This window comes from Corella eumyota, chromosome 1, assembly GCF_963082875.1.
Source record: "Corella eumyota chromosome 1, kaCorEumy4.1, whole genome shotgun sequence".
Classification (NCBI taxonomy): Eukaryota; Metazoa; Chordata; class Ascidiacea; order Phlebobranchia; family Corellidae; genus Corella; species Corella eumyota.
This window is the reverse complement of record NC_137490.1, coordinates 3,007,245-3,027,175: the sequence shown is the minus strand read 5'-3', so window position 1 is coordinate 3,027,175 and position 19,931 is coordinate 3,007,245. Positions and strand designations below refer to the sequence as shown.

Sequence of the window (19,931 nt, the reverse complement as noted above, 5' to 3'; positions counted from 1 at the left end):
TAATAGTGCTTTTAGAAAAAATGTATTAAAAATAAAAAATAAAATTTTTTGGCCATTTTAAAAATATTTTTTATAAAGCATTTTTATTTAAAAAAAAAATAGATACGAATGTCAAACCGTCAATCGAAAAAAAGAAATTCAATTTTTTTGCAGTGATGAGCGTTCAGTATGCACCAAAACCATTACGGTTAAAAGCTGCAAGCTAATCAGAAAAAAACTTTAAATAAGAAAATGTGTTTATTTATTATCTGATCTTCAACAACAATTATTTTTCAATGCAATTTCTTACTGCTTTAAGGCTTAAGCGCTATGTTTTTTATTATGTAAATTATTTTATTTCGATGCACTATTTTATATTTACCTTCACCTAGTTTTAATTATATTTTTTAAGCTGCTTTTTTTAGTATATTTAAAAGTGCATTTTAGTTTATGTTTTTGCTTATTAAATAAAATCTTTCTTGAAAAATATAAACTATTGTAAAGCCCTTTTTTAAGATACCAAAAGTAGTTATAAAAATGACTTATTTATTTAAAAAGGCATAACTAAAACTTGTAATTAGAACGTTAAACAAAACTTAATAGCTTAAAATGAGAGTGTGTATTAATCACTCCACAACTTTTAGTTTACTAATCGATTCACAACAATGAATATAGCATATAAAGTTTGCTTTTGGCGTTTATTTAAAAATATATATGAACAACTCTATAAAAAGATCTGACTAATAGCAACTACCCTTTTGTTTACTTGCTAACAATGATCAAAATATACAAACCTACGCATTTAAAATAATTATATTTGTAAAGAAATAACTAACTTCTTCCATAAAAATAAATAGAATTCTTACAGTCTAATGATGAATGTAACCCCTCAGCAGACGTAATAAAATATTTAGTGCAATTTTAAATACAATTTATTAATCGAAAAAAAGCCTAAAATTTAAAACTTAAATGTTATTGAACACACTTCGTAAAATCAAAATGGCGAAAAATGTTATAATAAACCTTGAATTCTTAAATGTTATTCAACAAAGAAGTTACCCAACAAAAAATGTATATAAAAAAGGCTTAAATTGTGCGAACCATTTTATTTATTCAATTTTTTGCTAATGTTTTATTATTCTGAAAATAAAAAAAATGTGAAAATAATTTATTCCTTCTAAAAGTTTATGTCACCTTCAAAGTGGAAACTCCTTTTTTTGTAAAACACCAGATTGTTATTAGATTTTAGAAATTCAAAAACAAAATAAAATCAACTTTTTTTAATTTTTCGTGCCTGGCTGACGTTGTCGTAGTCTCAGCGCAGCCTCTTAAGAGTAAATGTAAAGCCCGATTTAAAAAGTAAAATGTAAAGCCCGATTTAAAAAATAATTGTCACATTTTTACCCTCAAATTTATTGTCATCTAAAATATTGTTTGTTTGTGTGGCTACTATAGACAGTGATCCTGGTTTTGCAGCGGTAACCCCATGTCGTCTATAATACAATGTTAAGTTTGTTTTTTAGTTGTATAAAACGCTAGGAGTTTGCCTTACTACAAGTTTTGCCTAGTAGAGCAGGGCTTGAGTTTGTTTGTGTCTCGCTGTTTTTTAAATAATTTAGAAAAACCCTCACATTGTTGAGTTAACGAGAAAAGAAAAAACTTAATTTTTTAGTAGTAGATACATAAGTACATGTAATGACTTGATCGGTTAAAGCTGTGAAGCAAAGAATGACTTTTATTATTACGAGTAAAAGCAGTCGACTTGTTATGGAATATTGTTGTTATGGTAGATTTAATTTCTGTGCTATTTCTGGGTTAAAATTTTTGGTGATTTAGTTGGTGACGGTGATGACGGTAAAAACATGTGTTAGCCTGAATAGTTGCATTACTAAAAAATCGTTAAGCAAAGATGACATTTATTATTACGAGTATAAGCAGTCGACTTGTTATGGAATATTGTTGTTATGGTAGATTTAATTTCTGTGCTATTTTTGGGTTCAAATTTTTGGTGATTTAGTTGGTGACGGTGATGACAGTAAAAACATGTGTTAGCCTGAATAGTTGCATTACTAAAAAATCGTTGTACAAACAGTTCGCCAAAGTGATTGATTTAAATTTTCATATATTTTGACGGATGACACATTTCGGACTCTGGTTCGATACAAATCCACGCTTTTTTTATTTTAGAAATTTCTGTGAGTACACTTTTTCATTCTTTATGACTGTTAAACAATATTGTTTTAGGTTTGGAAGTAGAATTGTTTTGTAACTCAATTTTGTTGATTCAACTACCACTTAACCAAAAAATAAATAAAGCTTATGTAATATGACGTAATATAAATTCAATGATTAAGTGTGTATTTAAAAAAAATTTTGAACCCGTTTAAAATAGTTTTGGTAATTTTTCGTTGGTAAACCGGTTTTCAGCCCTGCTCTAGAGTAATCACAAGTTTTTTATTTTTTTTATATTTAAGTTGGTCTTTAGCTTGAATGTAGGCAGCAAATTGTTGGGACAGAGCATTTAGATTTATCAGACGTAAATCTATATGATGTCTTATTTAGGCTAGTTTTGTAACATTGCTTTATTTCTAAGGAAAAACACTTTCAAATTTTTATTTTGTTCAACAACAATGTATGAACAGTTAACACATTCTTTTTCGTATTGCTTAAGCCTAAAGTAATACGAAGTTTTAGTTTAACACTCTCATTTGCATTAGTTATACAAGATATTAACTGGTCATTGTCTTAAAGAATTGGCTTTTATTTTGTTTTTTTAGTTTTTTTAATTTTTTTGGTAAAATTTAAGGTATATACTGTTTAAAAAAGCACTTAAATTTGCATGGGTCGTTAGTTATACTGATGCACTTAAATTGCCTAATGTAAGGTAAGTAAATCTAGTTGTTTTATATGATTGTTTTGTTTTGAAAAAACAAGAACTTCTCACGTTAGTTAATTGTTGTAAATAATTTTGAATTGTTTAAAAATAATTCATAAATTTCACAATTGTTATTTGCGTTAATTTTACTAGCTTTATTTCAACTTTGCATTAAACTGCAATCTGCTGATTAATTAATAAAATAAACGAATACTTACAAATTTTAATTTCGATATATTATTAATTTTTTTTGCAAACTATTTAAATACCTAGCGTTTTTTTAATATTAAAAAAAATTTATTATTAAAAACCCACCTTAGACTCCCGCTTAAAGTTTTTTTAACTTAACGTATTGCCCTCTATATAATATTACGATTGGCCTTAATGCAAAATAGATATCATAAAATATTTAGAGGACAACTTCTGAACACTATTTAGATCGGCAAATTAGATTAAACAAAAGGTATTGGGGCCGGCATCTTTTTTTATAATTTTTATAAGTTGTGGATATATATTAAAAAACTGTAGGGCGTAGTACAACTATGGCGTGTCATTACTTCGACTCGAACTCGAAACCTTCCAGTTATGCATCGATGTTATTACTTTAAGTGTTTAACAAAAATAGGTAAAGTTTCAACCGTCCAGCAAGTTTCATTAAAGTTAAGTTTGCCTAAAACAACATACCACATTATGCAATAAAAAGTTTAGCATTAATTTGTGTATTTTGTTGGCATTAAAAAAAAATTTTTATTTTGGTTTTTTGCGCATTGATAAAAGTAAATAATAAATACGATATACAATTAATATCACAACAACGCTACGGGAAAAAATGACAAAATCAATTTAATGATTTAAAACATGCCAAAAGTAATAATGTTTATACAAAGATTTTATAGTATATTATCGCATGGTTACCAAACCCATAATGCATACCTTAAAAAACACAGATTTAAGTTAGTACATACTTAACTATTAAATTAAATTAAAATTGTACTAATTAAAAAACATAGCTTTAAGTTAGTATATACTTTAAAAAAACATAGATTTAAGTTAGTACATACTTAAAAAAACATAGATTTAAGTTAGTACAATCTTTTAAAAAACACAGATTTAAATTAATACATACTTTTACTATTAAATTACCCAGGTTAAGGGATGGCAATACTAGATTAAAGTTATACAATATACATTTAACAAGAATCTCGCAAAAAATTAAAGAGTTTTAGAATAATATTTAGTTTAGAAAGATCTTCCAAGACAAACTTTATGGTTAGTTATATTGTTAGCTAATATCGACTATATAATCATATGGGTAACATAGCGACTTGTTCACATACTAAAACATTATTTAAATGGTACAAGAAAAAAAATGTTGAACCTTTATAAAAGGCAAATTTTATAAAGGCACGAGTCTGGTAATGCAATTTATCTATTATATAAAGCGAGGTTTATTTGTAAGTTAGGTAATGCAGAAGTAATGATACTTCTTCATTTAAGATTTGAGGTACCGGATGAAAGTCACTTTTTTCTAAATACCAGATTGTTGTAAGATCCCAGAAATCCAAAAACGTAATAAACTCGATATCTTTAAAGACTTCTCTAGCCAAACAATTCCACCTATACCCAAACCAGTCTATAACGCCTTCTAAAACATTAAAACCTTTAAAAATAAATTTTGTGCCGGGTTGTCGTGCTCGTAGCCTCAGCGCAGCCTCTTTTATTCCATTAAGACGATGGAGAAACAACGAAGGGTGCGAGGTGTAAATGTGAAGTCCGATTTGAAACATAATTGTTACATTTTCTCCCGCGAATTCAATATCGTCTAAAACGTCGGTGATATAAAATCGAACGCATGGAGGTCCCGGTATACGGATAGGCGGACCATGGGTCCTGTAATACAAAGTAAAGTTGATTTTCTCGTTAAATGCGATAGCAGGGGTTTGCCAAACCCTTGGTCCTAACGGTGCGATCTTTGTTTTTGTGTCAGGTCTTTGTTGAAACCAGGTAAAAAACTGCAGCGTTGTTGAGTCCCCTATAAGATATACAACTTTGTTGTTTAACAAGGAGTACATTTGAGCCATAGTCTTGTTATATCCACATAGTAAGGACTGCCATTTTTTATTGCGAATGTAGCCGTTTGGTCTTTCCTGCGATTTTAGTGTCAAACATTTTGTTGAAGACAAATTCTGAGAATCAAATTTCTCCGGGTTTGGGTTTTGAACAGTGATGATATGAGCTGGTTTGTTGATAGCTACCTCTATCGAGAATCTTTTTACGAAGTTTGAGTCAAATTCACCTAGCTCAAACCTAGTTCCAGCAACGTTTACATACTTCATCGGATGACAAATTCCGGACTCTGGTTTGGTACAAATCCACGCTTCCTTATTTCGGGGATTTCCGTAATTACACTTATCCATTTTTTTATGACTGTCAAAAATAATTTAGTTTTTTAATTTTGGTTTAAGTTTTTTGGTTTAGAAAACGTAAAAAAAATTAAACAAAACTATTTTAGCGTACTTAATCGTAGCAAAAACGTAGTTTATTTAACAAGAAGTACTTTATCAGTATCATACCATTTGTAATATTACATTTTATTATATTTACATAACGTTATTTTTATTTTGTTTCTTATGTTTATAAATATTAACCCAATTAGTATATATTAAACTGATTTTACCACTTTAGGCTTAAAATTTTGTTACCTTTCCATCATTTCGTTAATATCCCAATAGCAAATAATATCCTCATCCGATATCAAAGTTACTATATAATAAACTCCTTTGTAATTTTTCGATTCTGATTGTATAACCATTAATTCAGTAGCTTCAATAGAAGTCAAAAGTTTTACATCTAAGGTAAAGGTACCAGCAAAGTACAATGGCGTGCTTATAATATACGTTCCATTTGAATGATCTTGAACTTTACAAGCGAAACCATTCTCTGGGTACTTTTGCGTTGGTGAACCGCTTATAAGCCTGGCTCTAAAGTAATCACCACCAAAAGTTTTATTTTTTCCAAGTCGGTCTTTAGCTTGAATGTAGGCAACAAATTGTTCACCAACTTTAAATATTTTTTTTGGAACAGAACATTCAGATTTATCAGAAGTAAACCTATCTGATGTCTTATTTGGGTTACTTTTGTAATAATCTTTTATTCCTGAAGTTAAACTACGAAAAAACATCTTCCAATCATCATCTCGTTTTACAAAAAAGTCTGAGCAATTAACACACTCTTTTCCATTACTCCAAATATGTTTTAATCCATAGTAATACGACATTTTGTTGTCTATAGTTTCTATGTCATTTGTACTACAAGATGGCAATTGAATCTGTTGTTTCTTAGGTGTGGGTATTGTTTTAGCAGTACTTGTTTTATGCTTGTCCCCTTGACTAGCAGTCACCTGATTTGTATTGGTACGAAAAGTTGTCAACTGCTGATGTTTTACAGATCTGTTAACCTTGACCATGTACTCAGTAACGTTAAAACCTCTACTTGTGTAATTTCTAACATATCGCCAAACGTTGAATTTCTGGCTTGTTTGTTGATATAAATAAGTAGTAAATAAAAACGTGAATAACGTTAAAAATCCTAAATAGGCTAACTTTTTGATTACTGTCATTTTTCAGGTTTTTGTGCTCTCTATTAACCTTGTAACGTGACGATCTACAATTTCAACGGTCTACTGACATTATACATTCAAACCCGACCAACTAAAAATAAACATTCGAGAATAACAAAAAGAATGTCTTTTTGAATAGATTTTATAAAACAAAAACTCTTTTCGGTATTTTAAAGCACTTATAATAATATTATCTATATAGAATATAGATTACCTACGAAGTGAAGCCAAACACGTAGGCTAAACTATTTTCAAAATGAAAATAACCGCCTATATAAACAATTTAAAATAACAAATCCTAATTTATAATTTTACTGAATTAAACGTTGTTATTTTCTAATTAAATATAACCTTCACAAGCAATTAATGTCTACAATATTTGTTAAGCAATTAAGGTACACGATATTCGTTAATTCAACTTAATTATTACGACTTTGTTAAAATACAGCATAACAACAAACTTAACAAAAAATCAGCAACTTAAAAAAGCGAGTAATTGTATACGAAACGTAATTGTATACGAAACGTTGGTAGTTGCTCATATACCTTTCTTTGTGTACAATGCTAATTGAAATTACCTTTACATTGAGGCAATTTAAATGTGCCATAGTAGCGGAAGCGTGGTGTAGTGGCAAGAATACTTGCTACACCACCATAAGTTCCTGGGTTTAATCCACACTGTTCCCATGCTGTAGCGCCTTTAAGTAAGACGGTGTTAACTCCAGTTAAGCCAGCACTTAATTAGCAGCATAATTACCGGGCAATTATATTCGATATAATATCTCAAATTGCCAAAGTCAACTCAAGACTGGGTCGGAGTAACTGATGTTACTCCATGTTAAGGTCGCGCATTTGACCTTTCCACATCGAGGATAATTTTTCTACAAAAAAAGTAATAGCTTTGTATTAAAAATCCGTTTTCCGCCCTCCGATTTTGCACTCCGCCTTTTAATACAGACCCAACATTCATTGTTGCAAATTTTGTTCAAATTGGATATTTAAAAAGACAAGAATAACTCGTAATAGTAAATATGGATATTTCAATGGAAGAAGAATCAGCATTGAGCAATGAAAAAGATTCCTGGAGTGAAGAAATTGACAATTTTCATGTTGAATCTGCTGTTATGAATCGTTTGGTGATGAACTACTTAGTTACTGAAGGATTTAAAGAGGTTTGTTATTTAAATATTAGGTTTTCTGGTAAATACTTAGAGCTATTAAAAACAAAGATGTTATTTGGAAGGTTCGAGAAAAATTTAACTATAAACTCTACTTTTTTGTATATCTCTTTATCCTCGATTTGGGAAGGCTGAATAAACAAAGAGTAACATCAGTTACCCCAACCCAGTCTCAAGTTGCTTTTGGCAGTTTGGGATATTATAGATATTATTTCCCTGATAGTTAAACTGCTTTCTAAATCTCTAATTTAATCCTCATATTAGAAGTTTGGAATAGCATATAACTGATCTGATGTTTAATAAAAATATTTGTTTGAAGTATTCGAACTCCTGCCGAGCCATCACTTAATTATCAGCTTAATTATCGGGCAATTATTATATATAATATTTCAAACTGCCAAAGACAACTAGAGACTGGGTCAGGGTAACACGTGTTACTCTATATTTAGATTGTAAAGTCGACTTTCCCACATCGAGAAAAAAAAATTTAAGCCAGTGGTAATTGGACATTTTACTTTTTATAAACTGTTTTGGGAGCTCTATTATCTTCGTCCGCCTAGTTTAAAAAATGCGGAATGGTCGGAATTTTTATAACCCTACCCTAATCTTCTCTTGTACATTCTGCTTTTTCCGTTTTTATTTTAGTTCTACTTGTTTCAACCGGCGGACAATGCTAATAGAGATTCCTATTTTGTTATTGCCCTTGTTTTTTTTGAGATCTTATTACCTTAATTTTGTTTTTAAAATCATTATTTTAAAAAAACTATATACAAATACAGGCTGCGGGAAAGTTTGAAGAAGAGGCAGGGATCAATGCTGGAGTTTGTTTGGATGATTTGGATGCAAGAATTGAAATCAGAGATACAATTTTATCAGGATCAGTTCAGAAAGCAATTTCATTAATTAATGATGTTCATCCTGAACTTTTGGATAACGACAGAATTCTACTCTTTTATTTACAGGTATATAAATAAGTGAAGTTTTTAAAGTCCTAAATCAATTACAGAATTTTTTTTTATAAGCATCATGAAAAAAGCTTTAAAAACACAGTTTTTTAAGGAGGTAGGCCCTGGTTTAAATATTAACCCTTTCTTAAATTAACCCTTTTTCTAAAGGGTAATGTGTATTTAACTAAATTTGTTTGTGTAAAATTTTCTTTAAGCATTAATAATAAATAGGTACACAACCCATATTTTGTTAAGTGGATTACTTTTACATAAGATAATCATTTTTTATACACTTTTTAAATATTTAAACATTTATTTTACTTTGACATTGACAATATTATATTTTTAATTATCTAAATTGCCCTCTGACATAGCTCCAACATTTAATTGAATTGATTCGTGAATCAAAAACCGAAGAAGCGTTAGAATTTGCACAAACTCAACTTTCTGATTGTGGTGAACAGAGTCCAGAATGTTTAGGAGATTTAGAACGAGCTCTGGCTCTTTTGGTGTTCGACAAACCGGAACAATCGCCATTTTCCGACCTTCTCCTGCCATCGCAAAGACATAAGGTAAATATGCTCCGGTTTTAACCTATTGACAATATAAAAAGGTCTTGTTTTTTAATTTAAGTCACCTTATGATGAAAATTTATTTAATTTAACTTTACCATACACCTAAATAGTTTAGCAATAATGGTTTTGTTAAAAAAAAAAAAAAAAAAAAAAAAAATAAATAAATAAATAAAGAAAAAGTGTAAAAACTAACAATTATGTGCTAAAAACACCCTTATATATTTAAACGCCTTTAAATTTTAGGCTTGGAGCCGTGTCAATACTGCTATCCTCAATTATGAAAACAATGTTGCAGTCCCAAAAATAGCAAACCTTGTTAAATTACTGATGTGGTCTCAGGACAACTTAGATAAAAAGAAAGTGAAGTATTCGAAGATGACAAACATCGGGACTGGAGAATATTCATGACGATTTTTAAATTAAAATATTTTTGTAAAATTATGCAACAAAAATTTGCTTACGCTTGATTACCATTTTAATGTTAATATTGGATTTTCACTGTTATATTATTGTTATTGCTTTTTATCATGTGGTATTATATTAAATATAATATACTTTGGGCTTTAACTAATCCCAGTTTTGGGTAAGGGTTTAATAAGCCGACAAATTTATCAAAAATTTTAATATTTTTTTGAGTTTCTAATTATATATACTGCTTTACTATTGCCACCTTTATTATATGGATGTGTACAGCTTTAAAAAGAACAATTTTTAAAAGATTTGTTTAAAGAATATATTGCCTTTGTTTAAATGCAATATTGTTTTTATAAGATAAAAATATAAATACATGGTATAAAAGATTTATTTTTGATTTAAAGTTTATTTAGAGTTATTTAAATGAATTTTGCTTTAAATTTTTTTTTTGCCTGGTGATATTTTCTTAAGCCCATTAAAAATCCAAATGCCATTTAATGGTCAAAAAATAAGTTTGAATATTTACAGCAAAAGAGCTTTACAATATTGTGCAACATTCTGACTGCAAATGAGTAACTTCATTTCGGAGCTCGTCTATCTGCTTGTGTAAGTCATCGGTTTCCTTTTTAAACTCGTCTTGAAGGCTTTTGTCTCGCTCTGCTATTTTTCCGTCGATGATCTCGCGGGTCGTCGTCTGCGACTCTTCGATTTTCGCTACAACGCAACATTCCGATGCCACAATTTGACTGGTAAGTTTTTGCTCAATACTTAAAGTGCGCTCTTGTGTGCTGCTGATAATATCAGAACATTGCTTTTGCGAGTCTTCGAGGCCTACTCGGAAGTCAGTCCTGATGGCTTCTTCAACTGTTCGTAATTTTTTGTCAGCATCTTTATTGAAGTTGTCTTCCCATTTCTTCTTTTCTTGCTCAAGTTTTTTAGTGATATCGTGATTTATTTCTTTTTGTACCTAAAACAATTAAATTTTTTTTTTTTTATTCTTAGTTCTTCGATGACTTTTTATTGATATTAATAATTAATTGATATTTTAAGACTTGCGTCAATAGTTTATTTTTCAAGAAATTTAATATTCCTAAAAGATTTTATGGGATCTTTAAAATTTATTTGTAATCCCCTTTAAAAAACTAGAATTAGAAATCTATTTTGCATAATAATATTACAAAAAATCTACTTTTAAAAAACTAAACATATAATTTTAATTGCATAATTGGTGTTTAAATATTAATATTATATTTATTCCACTTTCTTTTTATGTTTGTTTCTAGTTAGGCGTTAAAACTTGTTAGGTAACAATACAAAAAATCTTACATTTCCAAGCTCCGACTTTAGAATTTTGTTAAAACTAGTTTCAAATTCTTTTTGTGCTTTTGCTACCCTGATATCAAACGATTCACCGTTCGTTACTTTCTTTTCAACTTTGTTGGCCAAATCCGTTTCAGCTTGCTCAAGTTTATTTTGAAGATCAGCTACAAATCAGTAAAAATATTTATTTAGTCAGTTTAATTTATTTTTTTATAATAAAAAAGTAATTTTAATTTATTCAAATAAAAGTCCCTACTTTGATATATTTTAAATTAACTTAAACTATTGTTAAAGGTTAACTCAATGGTAGTGTCAATATTACATTTTAAGTTAACTTAATTAATTGTAGGCCTAACGCTAAAGTAAGATAAATTACCTTTTATTTCGTTCTTTTCTTCGTTCATTCTCTCTTGCAAAATAAGTAAAACATCTTTCCTAACATCCACTAAAATCCCATCCATCACAGACCTTATTTGTGTCTTAAGTTCTTCCTGTCGCCGTGTAACTGCAATGGCTCTTTCCTCTTCAATGTGCCGCTCTCTAGAAAGTTTAATCAAGCGAATTACTTGTGACAGTTAAGAAAAGAAAGTTATATTGTTTTCTAAAGATAGTTACGGCTCATAAATATTGTATTTGTAATATCCAAGACACCACTAATTGAGCCGAAGTGGATAGAATATAAAGGTGAAATATTTTAGTTACCTATGCTCTCTAACACGTCTACGCTGCTCTTCAGCTACTCTTTTCATTGTAGTATAGCGTGTTGGGGCTTCTGGGTTTCCAACAGCGTGTGCTACCGCTTGAGCGATGGATTCACCCCTCTGTCTTCTGCTGGTTGTGCCGTTTGACAAAGAAGACTGACGACCAGACCTGCTAGCAAAATTTGTAATAGTTAGATCAACTAAAGATTATTTATATGGACTTTTACCGTTTAATTTTTTTTCTATAGTTTATTACTTAGAAATCACAGATAACAGTTTTATAAAATATTTAATTGTTGTTCAAATATAATTTCAATAAACCTTATACAGATTTTTACAGGCAAGCTAGTTTTTTCTCACCTAGTTCCATTAGTCTGAGTATGTTGTTCTGTAGTTGGTATATTTTCACTACTGTTCATATTTATGGAAGGCAACTTCATTAGATTGAATTTATACAAATTAAAATAAAAAAGGCAATTTTTTTTAAATCTGTAGAAAATCAAGTTATTTTAAATATCTAATCTTTTTCATATGATTTTATTATTTAATATAACATATTTCCTTATTATGTAAAGATTAGCTATACGAAAGTTAATTAGTTTTTTTAAGCTATGACATCATTAGAATAGAAAATTAATTTAAATAATAAACAGAACCAAAAAAAATTAAATAATTCATCCATTTGTCAATTTTTTTATAGAAATAACATTACTTACCTTACCGTTAACTAAGTTTTAATTTCCTGTGCGCACAAATCTTTACAAAATTAAAACTAATGCCTGCCTTTTAAAAGGCGTGTTGTTTATCATTTTTATATCATTCTTTCTTCTGTCCAAACAGCACTAACTTTTAAATTATGCATTTAAAACTCGACCACAATTTCTTGTATAAAACTACGATGCAACATCAGGACTGTGACGTAACAACTATGATTAATCAATTATTTATTACATTAGAAAGACGATAATTTTTCGTTCAGATCACATGTTAATTATCAATCAACTTTATGCTTTTGCTATTATTGTTCATCAGTTTTTTGGCATTTTTATATTTTTGGTTGCAACCATATTGCAACCAGCAATATTTTAATAAAAACCTCTTAAATCGAGTAAACTTGCCACTTAAAAATAGTATTGGAAAATCATGGTACCCTAGGTTTTTTATAACCGCTAGGTGAAAAAAAGGGAATTTTTTTGCAGTGACCTAACTAAGCGTCTTACAAATTTTTAAACAAAAAGTTTTACAAATGAAAAGGCTTATTTTATAAAACATAATGTTTTAGGTATAATAGGTGTTTAAGCACAATTAAAAAAAACATAATTTTTTTTTTTGGCATTTTGTTAAGGCTACACCAAAAATGATAACCTCTATTTGCAAATCCGACTGGCACTTGAAAAATCACAAATTTCAAGTGGTACAGTTTATATTTAAAAGCAAGTCCATAGCTGTAGTCGCCAAATGACCAGATGCTTGAAGGTCAAAGGGTCAATTACTTAGTTTAGGGGTCAAATAGTACGGGTCAGCGAGCAACTGGCCACAACAAACTAGAATTTTTGTTTTTGTATTTTAAATTGAATACGGTTGTCTATTAAATTGTTCATTAGGTAAATATGGACTGCCCTAATACAAGCATATAGAATTATTGTCTTAATTATGTTTTACAACAACTATTTATATATATTTATATAATTAAATTACCGTTAAATCATTAAAATTGAACTAATTTTTCAATGTATGTAGAAATAAACAAATTTGTTGTTTACTAATTTCTGTTCCAACCTGTAAAAATTAAAGAGATTTATAATTTTCTTTTATTTGATTTTGGCACGAGCCTTAAATAAATGGTAACCCATAACAACCCCTTAAGCACATGACCTTAACCTAACCTATCGTTGTTCTAATCCTTGTGTTGAACGTTATGGGGATTTGCTTAAATGGTTGCTAATCGGTAGAAACTGTTACTGTTTTGAAACAAGTGCAGTCGAAATAATTATCGAAGTATAATTTGTTGATATATAAAAATTATGTAAGCTTTTTATGCTTAGGTTTTTTAGCGGTAATGAGTGTAAGAAATATATACATTTTGATAATTAATAAAACGTTATTTTAGAATTTATTATGGGTTGTTTTGTAAGTTTTATATTACCACAGAAAGTACAGCTTTCAAATTAGTATAGAACTAAATCAATTATTATTTAATAATGTGATAAAAGCTATTCAAAATTAAGTAAAACAATTCTATGTAGAAATTTAGTTTAAGTTATATTTAATCTTTTCATATGAAATCTGCAAGTTTAATGACCAATATATATTAAACAATCTTTATTTGATTTAAAAATGTTTATGTTTGTTTAATTCATAATTTAATTTATTTGTATGAACGATTTTATTTTTTTAATATGTAAAAATCTTATGTATATTAATATAAAATAATTTTTTTTTTTAATTTTTTATTAATAATCGGGCGTTAAAAGAGTTTGCGCGAATATGAAAGAAAAAGTCACTTGCTAGTAATTTGCGTTGGCATTCTAGCCGATGACACTCAAAAAACGGTCGCAGCCAGTCAACAGTGCTTCAATGGAGAACACTCGATGTAAAACAACTGAAATCGCCCCAAACAAGAATATTTTTCAGATGATTCGAGTACTGGAATAAAACATAAAATAAAACGCTGAGAGAGGCGCACGTATAGACGCTATGTGAAGTGGGCGATATTTATATTTTAGATTACTTCGCAAAACGCTTTTATATTTAAAAAAATTCGTACTTTATCAAGTATTAAGTTAAATATGTTTTATTTATCATATATAACTTAAGCTAAACTGGTATTTTTGCCTTTTTTAAGCTTTGTTCAAGCGCGGGCGTTTCTATAAACTACAGAACTTATTTTGATTTTTCTTAAGTGTTGTCGGAATAAGTAAGCTAACCACTTAGAGATCGTCAGTTTACGATACTAAACATCAAAGAAATAGGTTAGGGTACAAAAAACGTACTATAGTTAAACAGAAAATATCCTTACAGCTGTTTCTATATATAACCATATGTGATGTTTATATAAAAGACATAACTTATGAGAATTCTAATATTTTAGCTGATCAAATTTTTAGGCTGTGATTAAATTTTTCAACCCCAAAAATTTTACATAGGGTGATATATTTCTGACGTAATAAGGTTTTTAATTCAAAGACCGTGACGAAAGCGAACCGCGAGCTAAAACCAATTTAACACATGTTAACAGAACAATAACAAAAGGTGAGTTTAAAGTTAAATCGTATTTTTTTTTAAATTTTGTATTTTTTTTTAAATACCTGCGATATTTAAAATTGTGTTTTAGTTTTTATAAATACTATATACGCTATTAATTTCAAGAATATTTTTAACCCAATTAAAAGTTATCAAAATTTTATTATTTCTAAAACTTGACATAAAAGTTAATATTTTTTTTTGTGTAAATAAAATATTTCTTAATTTAGGTTTAAAAAAAATTAATAAAATGTAAATATCATAATTTTCGAAACACAAGCGAAAGAATAACATGTTGTGGCTATTTAATTTTTAAAGACAAGATTTATTTGTAAAGATTATTTGTTTGTACAGCTTATAATAAATACGAAACTAAATTGACAGTAAAATGTAAATGCCAGGTGCTACAAGCGAAAGATATTCTGTTAAACTGAAAATATCCGAAAGGGAAATATGAATATTTAGTCTACAGCGCTATAAGAGGGCTAAGCAAAATGTTTATGTAAAATTAATTAAAAATAGGGTTTATTAGAAAATTTTATAAGCAAAATTATTAAAGTTTTATAAATTTAAAACGCGTATTAGATTTATGTTCTAAAATATTTATTATCGAAAAAAATTATAAATCGCCATTTTAATAAAGTTCCGTAAAATTTAATTTTAGAAAAATATAAAATCGTTTTTTTTAATTATTTTTTTTTATTTCCGAGTTAGGGTTTAATGTTTCAACATTTAATTCCCAAGTTCAAGTAAGCGTTATATCGTGTCAACATTACTTTAAATTCTAAGGGTAATTTAGCAGATTTAATATAACGCAGAAGTGTTTAAATTTAAACAAAGATAGTCATAATTTTAAATAAAAAAATTGAAAATTATAATTATTGATTTCAAGCAAATTAAACAAGTTACTTGCAAGTTTTTAAATTTTACATATTTTTTTAATTAATTTTTCGAAAGAAAACAATTTTTTTTTAACATATAAAGCTAAAATAATTCTTATACGAGACTATTATAATTGAGTAGAAAACGATTAAAATTGTTTGCATCTTAAAAATGCGTAATATTTACGTTTTTTATAGTCAGTTTTATATCATTTAACTTGTTAAATTTTTACTTTATTTTTTACAATATAAAACTTCAAGTTTAGGACAGATTCTAAAATTATTTTATTTTGTTTAGATGGAAAATAATTACAACGCCAACGAAATGCAACAAATGGCTGCCGCTTTTCACCCCGACGAATCTTACCCAGCGACGCCGTACAAAACTAACCCCTACTCCCGCGAAACCTTTATTTTCCCCCCGATCCACCCAGTCTTTGCTAGTGGAATTGAAAGTTATTTAGACCCAAAATACGCGTCAGACCCTGCTGCGTTTGCATCCCGCTTACCCTATTTTCCATTCCACGCTGCTTATGGAATGTACGAGTTCGAACCAGCGTTTATACGAAAACGGAATGAGCGAGAACGACAAAGGGTTAAATGTGTAAATGAAGGTTACACGAGGTTAAGGGAACATTTGCCTGATGAATATGCTGAGAAAAGACTAAGCAAGGTCAATTAAATAAAACAATTTATATTAAAATGTTTTCAAAGTTCAGTTGGCAAACTGTTTTTTATTGAATTTTTTAGTTGTAATCTTTACTAATTTTAGCGTACGTATTAATGTACATTTACCTTTTATCTGTAGGTTGAAACATTACGCGGCGCAATACAATATATTAAACATTTACAACGAATTCTTGGGGTCGAAAAAGAAACCAAAAATCCATCAAAAAATTGTGGCGATGACACATCGAAAAAACACGAATCTACTCAAAATAACAACGAAACCAACAAAACTGCATCAAGCAACATTACTACAACTCTTGTAAAAGAAACATCTGATTCTAACAATACAGTTAAATCGGAATTTACATCACCCTTTAATAAATCAACTGTCAGAGAAGTTACTATTATTGGGTCTCAAATTATGTCGAAAACTACAAACTTTAACAACCCATCTTGTACTTATTATAGTAAGGATAATTCGTCTAAAACTTTAAACTCAAATGCATCGGTTTTAGCATGGGAAGAAAACACATATCAAAATAACGAGGGATTTTCCAACAAAAACGACCAATTTTTCTCATCCAATTCGAATCAATTAAAAAGCAGAACTCATTTTGCAGATTGTAGGTATCAAACACAACCAAAAAAGGTTGTAAATTCGACGAGAAATTTAAACTTTACTTCAGAATTACAAAAGGGAAATACATCACATTTAAACAGAAGTTTTCACACACAATTCTGCAACACTAACCATAGATATCCAAGTAAACATGGAATAAAAGAACCAGGCAATTGCTATGAAATATTTGGTCACGAAAATCCCAAAACTGGTTTTACTTCAGCGCAGATAAACGGAAGACAAAAACAATTTAACTCGTTTCAAAATAATCCTTCGTGTGTGGGGACGCAATCATTAAAATATTGTCAGCAACGAACTAGTCGTAAGTAGTTGTATAGTTTTTATAATTCTTGTAAAAAACTGTTTTTTGATATGTCTAAAAAAATGATTATGACTGTTTAATATTTTTGGAGATATTATTTTATAACATTTTTTAAACTAAAATATCTATTAAATTGTAGTAAAAAATGTAACATCGCGTTGTCATTAATCTATTTGTTTTACAGCTTTAAACAGGGCTCAATATTCAAACGGTTTTCGTACATCAGGATTCGATTTTAATCATAATACTGGTGGTTCTGACGGATTTAAATCAGACAATAGCCCGGGCTCAAGCACTTTCAGTACTTCACCATAATATTTTATTATAAACCGAATAAATTAATATTTCTGTTTTTCATAAACGAAAGTTGTTTTAAAGAATAAATTTAATTAAGGGACCGCTTTTGAATTTTATTCTAGGTAAAAAAATTGTGATTAATTATAAATTAGAAAGTAGCGTAAATTTTCCCTGTTTACTTTCTTTTTTTTACCATTTTAATTTTCTTGCGTTATCGCAAAGGAACTGACTAATCTTTGCAAGGTTACGTAGGTCATGAGTTCTGTTTCTTGATGGCCACCATGTCGGGGTGTCAGTTATCAGTCATTGTCTTTGCTCAAAATGCAAACAGTGAAAAAAAACAAAGCTGTTGACGTTGGATTATAAATGTAAATGCATTTTGTAATTCTGTTGTATTTTTAAGCCAACAAAGCATAAACAAAGTATAATGGTTTACAAATGTTGCGTTTTTGGTTTGTTTTGCCTTAACCGCTATTTCCCAAAACCTTTGCTTGTTTGGTATCAGTTTACTTTAAATGCAATACTTGGTAATTAAACAGTAACGGATACTAAAAGATTTACATTTATGCAACACGTTGTGGGTAAAGGGTAGACTAATCAATCAGGATTTAGCTCACAGGTGGGAAACATGTGTATATAAGCGAACAGTTTATGGTTTCTTTTCAAAATGGCCTTGTTTTGCACTTGACCTTTAGACTGGACACGCGTATGATCACCAACATTAGCCCTTGACATTGAGATAACAATCTAAGGATGTTCTTACTAAGGCCAGTCTGGCAGATTTTAATCTTTCCGATTGTTGCTTTTCAGTGCAAATTTGCATAACGATACCCTACCGTAAACGAAACGACAGTGCAAATTTGCGGAAGGATACATGTAACATGGGCTAAACATACATACCAGCCTGACGCTTAGCCTTTGTTTAAACAATACATCTTCGTCCGACTGAGCACAAGTCCATCGCTTTGTTGCTACAAACATATCTAATCCCATTAGGCAACCGAGCAGTTAATTTACCGCAATTTTAACACAATTATGACGTGTTACTTGAAAATAAAATGCGAAAAACAAGTAGCTGTAAAAATACACATTTCTTTTTTTTGTGATATAATATGTAAACATATAAGGTGTTATATAATTTTTGTTGTTTTATTTTTTAACAATTTGAATTTATTTTTGTGACTATAACAAAACTTATCGTCAGTTTACGAAATATTTATCCTCATCAATCAAGTGTCAAATTTGTGCAATTAACTTCGACTTGTTTGCAGCATTAGGACATTCGGAAACAGCCTATGTTTGCGTGACATCGCGGGTCAAATATGGCCTAAAGTGTGATTTACAAATTTCAACTATTGGCTTGTAGGGGCCAACAGTTAGCGAAAGACAAGGTCACGCTTGATCTAAATGTGAAGAGACATCCATCAATGACTTAACGCTAAACTAAGGCCAGGTAATAGGATTGCGTTAAAGCTGGCAACTGGATTTCTTCAGCCTTAGAAAAGACAAATTAGCTTACTTGCGAGCTAATTTTTGCGGTAAAAACTAAGTTCTTGGTGTTTTGTAATGTGTAAGTGGACACCTTGGACATTCAAGTTTTAGGGTTCACTTTGGTGTTCATGTCAGGCTGCTTAATTTACTTCGGCCAGTATCAGCAGATTCTGACAGCGACGATAACAACGCACGAACACCAGATATAACATTTTTCATCATTAAAATGAATGCCAATGAAGAATAATCTTTAAATCCGGGTTAAGCTAATATAACCTTACCCACAAATAAAGTAATTATTGGATACTATCTTCTTAAAATTGTATATCCGAAACACAAAGAAACGATCACTTTCTATTTAAAACTGTAACACGTTTTAGTGCCAGTTTAACTTGATTATATAAGTTGTTGTTTTCTTTGCGTTTAAGATTTTAGGCATGACTGAATCAGTGTGGTATAAAGTGATTAGTAAACAAAGCCTAGACATGCGGCGGTCAGAACTTCATGTAAGTCTGTCATGGGAGAAGGCCGAGTAAAAATGCAAACGAAACCGATGGACTGGTAATGATGCGATTGACGTGGGCCTTTTGACTTCATAATTGATATGACAATAAAATAAAAATACTGATTTGCCCGCAAGAGCTAAAGTTGCAACCTACACAAAATTGAGCAGCCTTGACAAAACTTGTGCACCATTTTGTTTCGGGTATCTTTTTAAACACGTGTTTAGGTCAATTAGTAGCAGGTTATGATTGGAAAAACGTTACTAATAATTTTGTTGTTGCAGCATTATGCTATACA

The 19,931-nt window shown here is 29.5% G+C and overlaps 4 protein-coding genes across 4 annotated transcripts; 2 read left to right on the top strand and 2 right to left on the bottom strand.

The window, feature by feature from the left end:
- Positions 1 to 3,611: 3,611 nt before the first annotated feature.
- Positions 3,612 to 6,664, bottom strand: LOC145756447 (NXPE family member 4-like). Its single transcript, XM_082572368.1, has 2 exons — positions 5,557 to 6,664; positions 3,612 to 5,281 (listed from the first exon to the last, which is right to left on the bottom strand). The coding sequence occupies exons 1-2, from the start codon at positions 6,471 to 6,473 to the stop codon at positions 4,303 to 4,305; spliced, it is 1,896 nt and encodes a 631-aa protein (XP_082428494.1). The 5' UTR covers positions 6,474 to 6,664; the 3' UTR covers positions 3,612 to 4,302.
- A 779-nt stretch (positions 6,665 to 7,443) lies between these two features.
- Positions 7,444 to 9,971, top strand: LOC145759614 (glucose-induced degradation protein 8 homolog). Its single transcript, XM_082573464.1, has 4 exons — positions 7,444 to 7,645; positions 8,431 to 8,613; positions 8,973 to 9,170; positions 9,417 to 9,971. The coding sequence occupies exons 1-4, from the start codon at positions 7,505 to 7,507 to the stop codon at positions 9,579 to 9,581; spliced, it is 687 nt and encodes a 228-aa protein (XP_082429590.1). The 5' UTR covers positions 7,444 to 7,504; the 3' UTR covers positions 9,582 to 9,971.
- Positions 9,972 to 10,125: 154 nt separating this feature from the next.
- On the bottom strand, positions 10,126 to 12,027 carry LOC145764042 (uncharacterized). The gene is made up of 5 exons (XM_082575611.1): positions 11,969 to 12,027; positions 11,610 to 11,777; positions 11,284 to 11,447; positions 10,914 to 11,071; positions 10,126 to 10,554 (listed from the first exon to the last, which is right to left on the bottom strand). Exons 1-5 carry the CDS (start codon positions 12,025 to 12,027, stop codon positions 10,126 to 10,128), a joined length of 978 nt encoding a protein of 325 aa, XP_082431737.1.
- Positions 12,028 to 14,710: 2,683 nt separating this feature from the next.
- On the top strand, positions 14,711 to 17,739 carry LOC145763217 (uncharacterized). Its single transcript, XM_082574739.1, has 4 exons — positions 14,711 to 14,860; positions 16,031 to 16,405; positions 16,541 to 17,342; positions 17,527 to 17,739. The coding sequence occupies exons 2-4, from the start codon at positions 16,031 to 16,033 to the stop codon at positions 17,655 to 17,657; spliced, it is 1,308 nt and encodes a 435-aa protein (XP_082430865.1). The 5' UTR covers positions 14,711 to 14,860; the 3' UTR covers positions 17,658 to 17,739.
- The last annotated feature ends 2,192 nt before the right edge of the window (positions 17,740 to 19,931 follow it).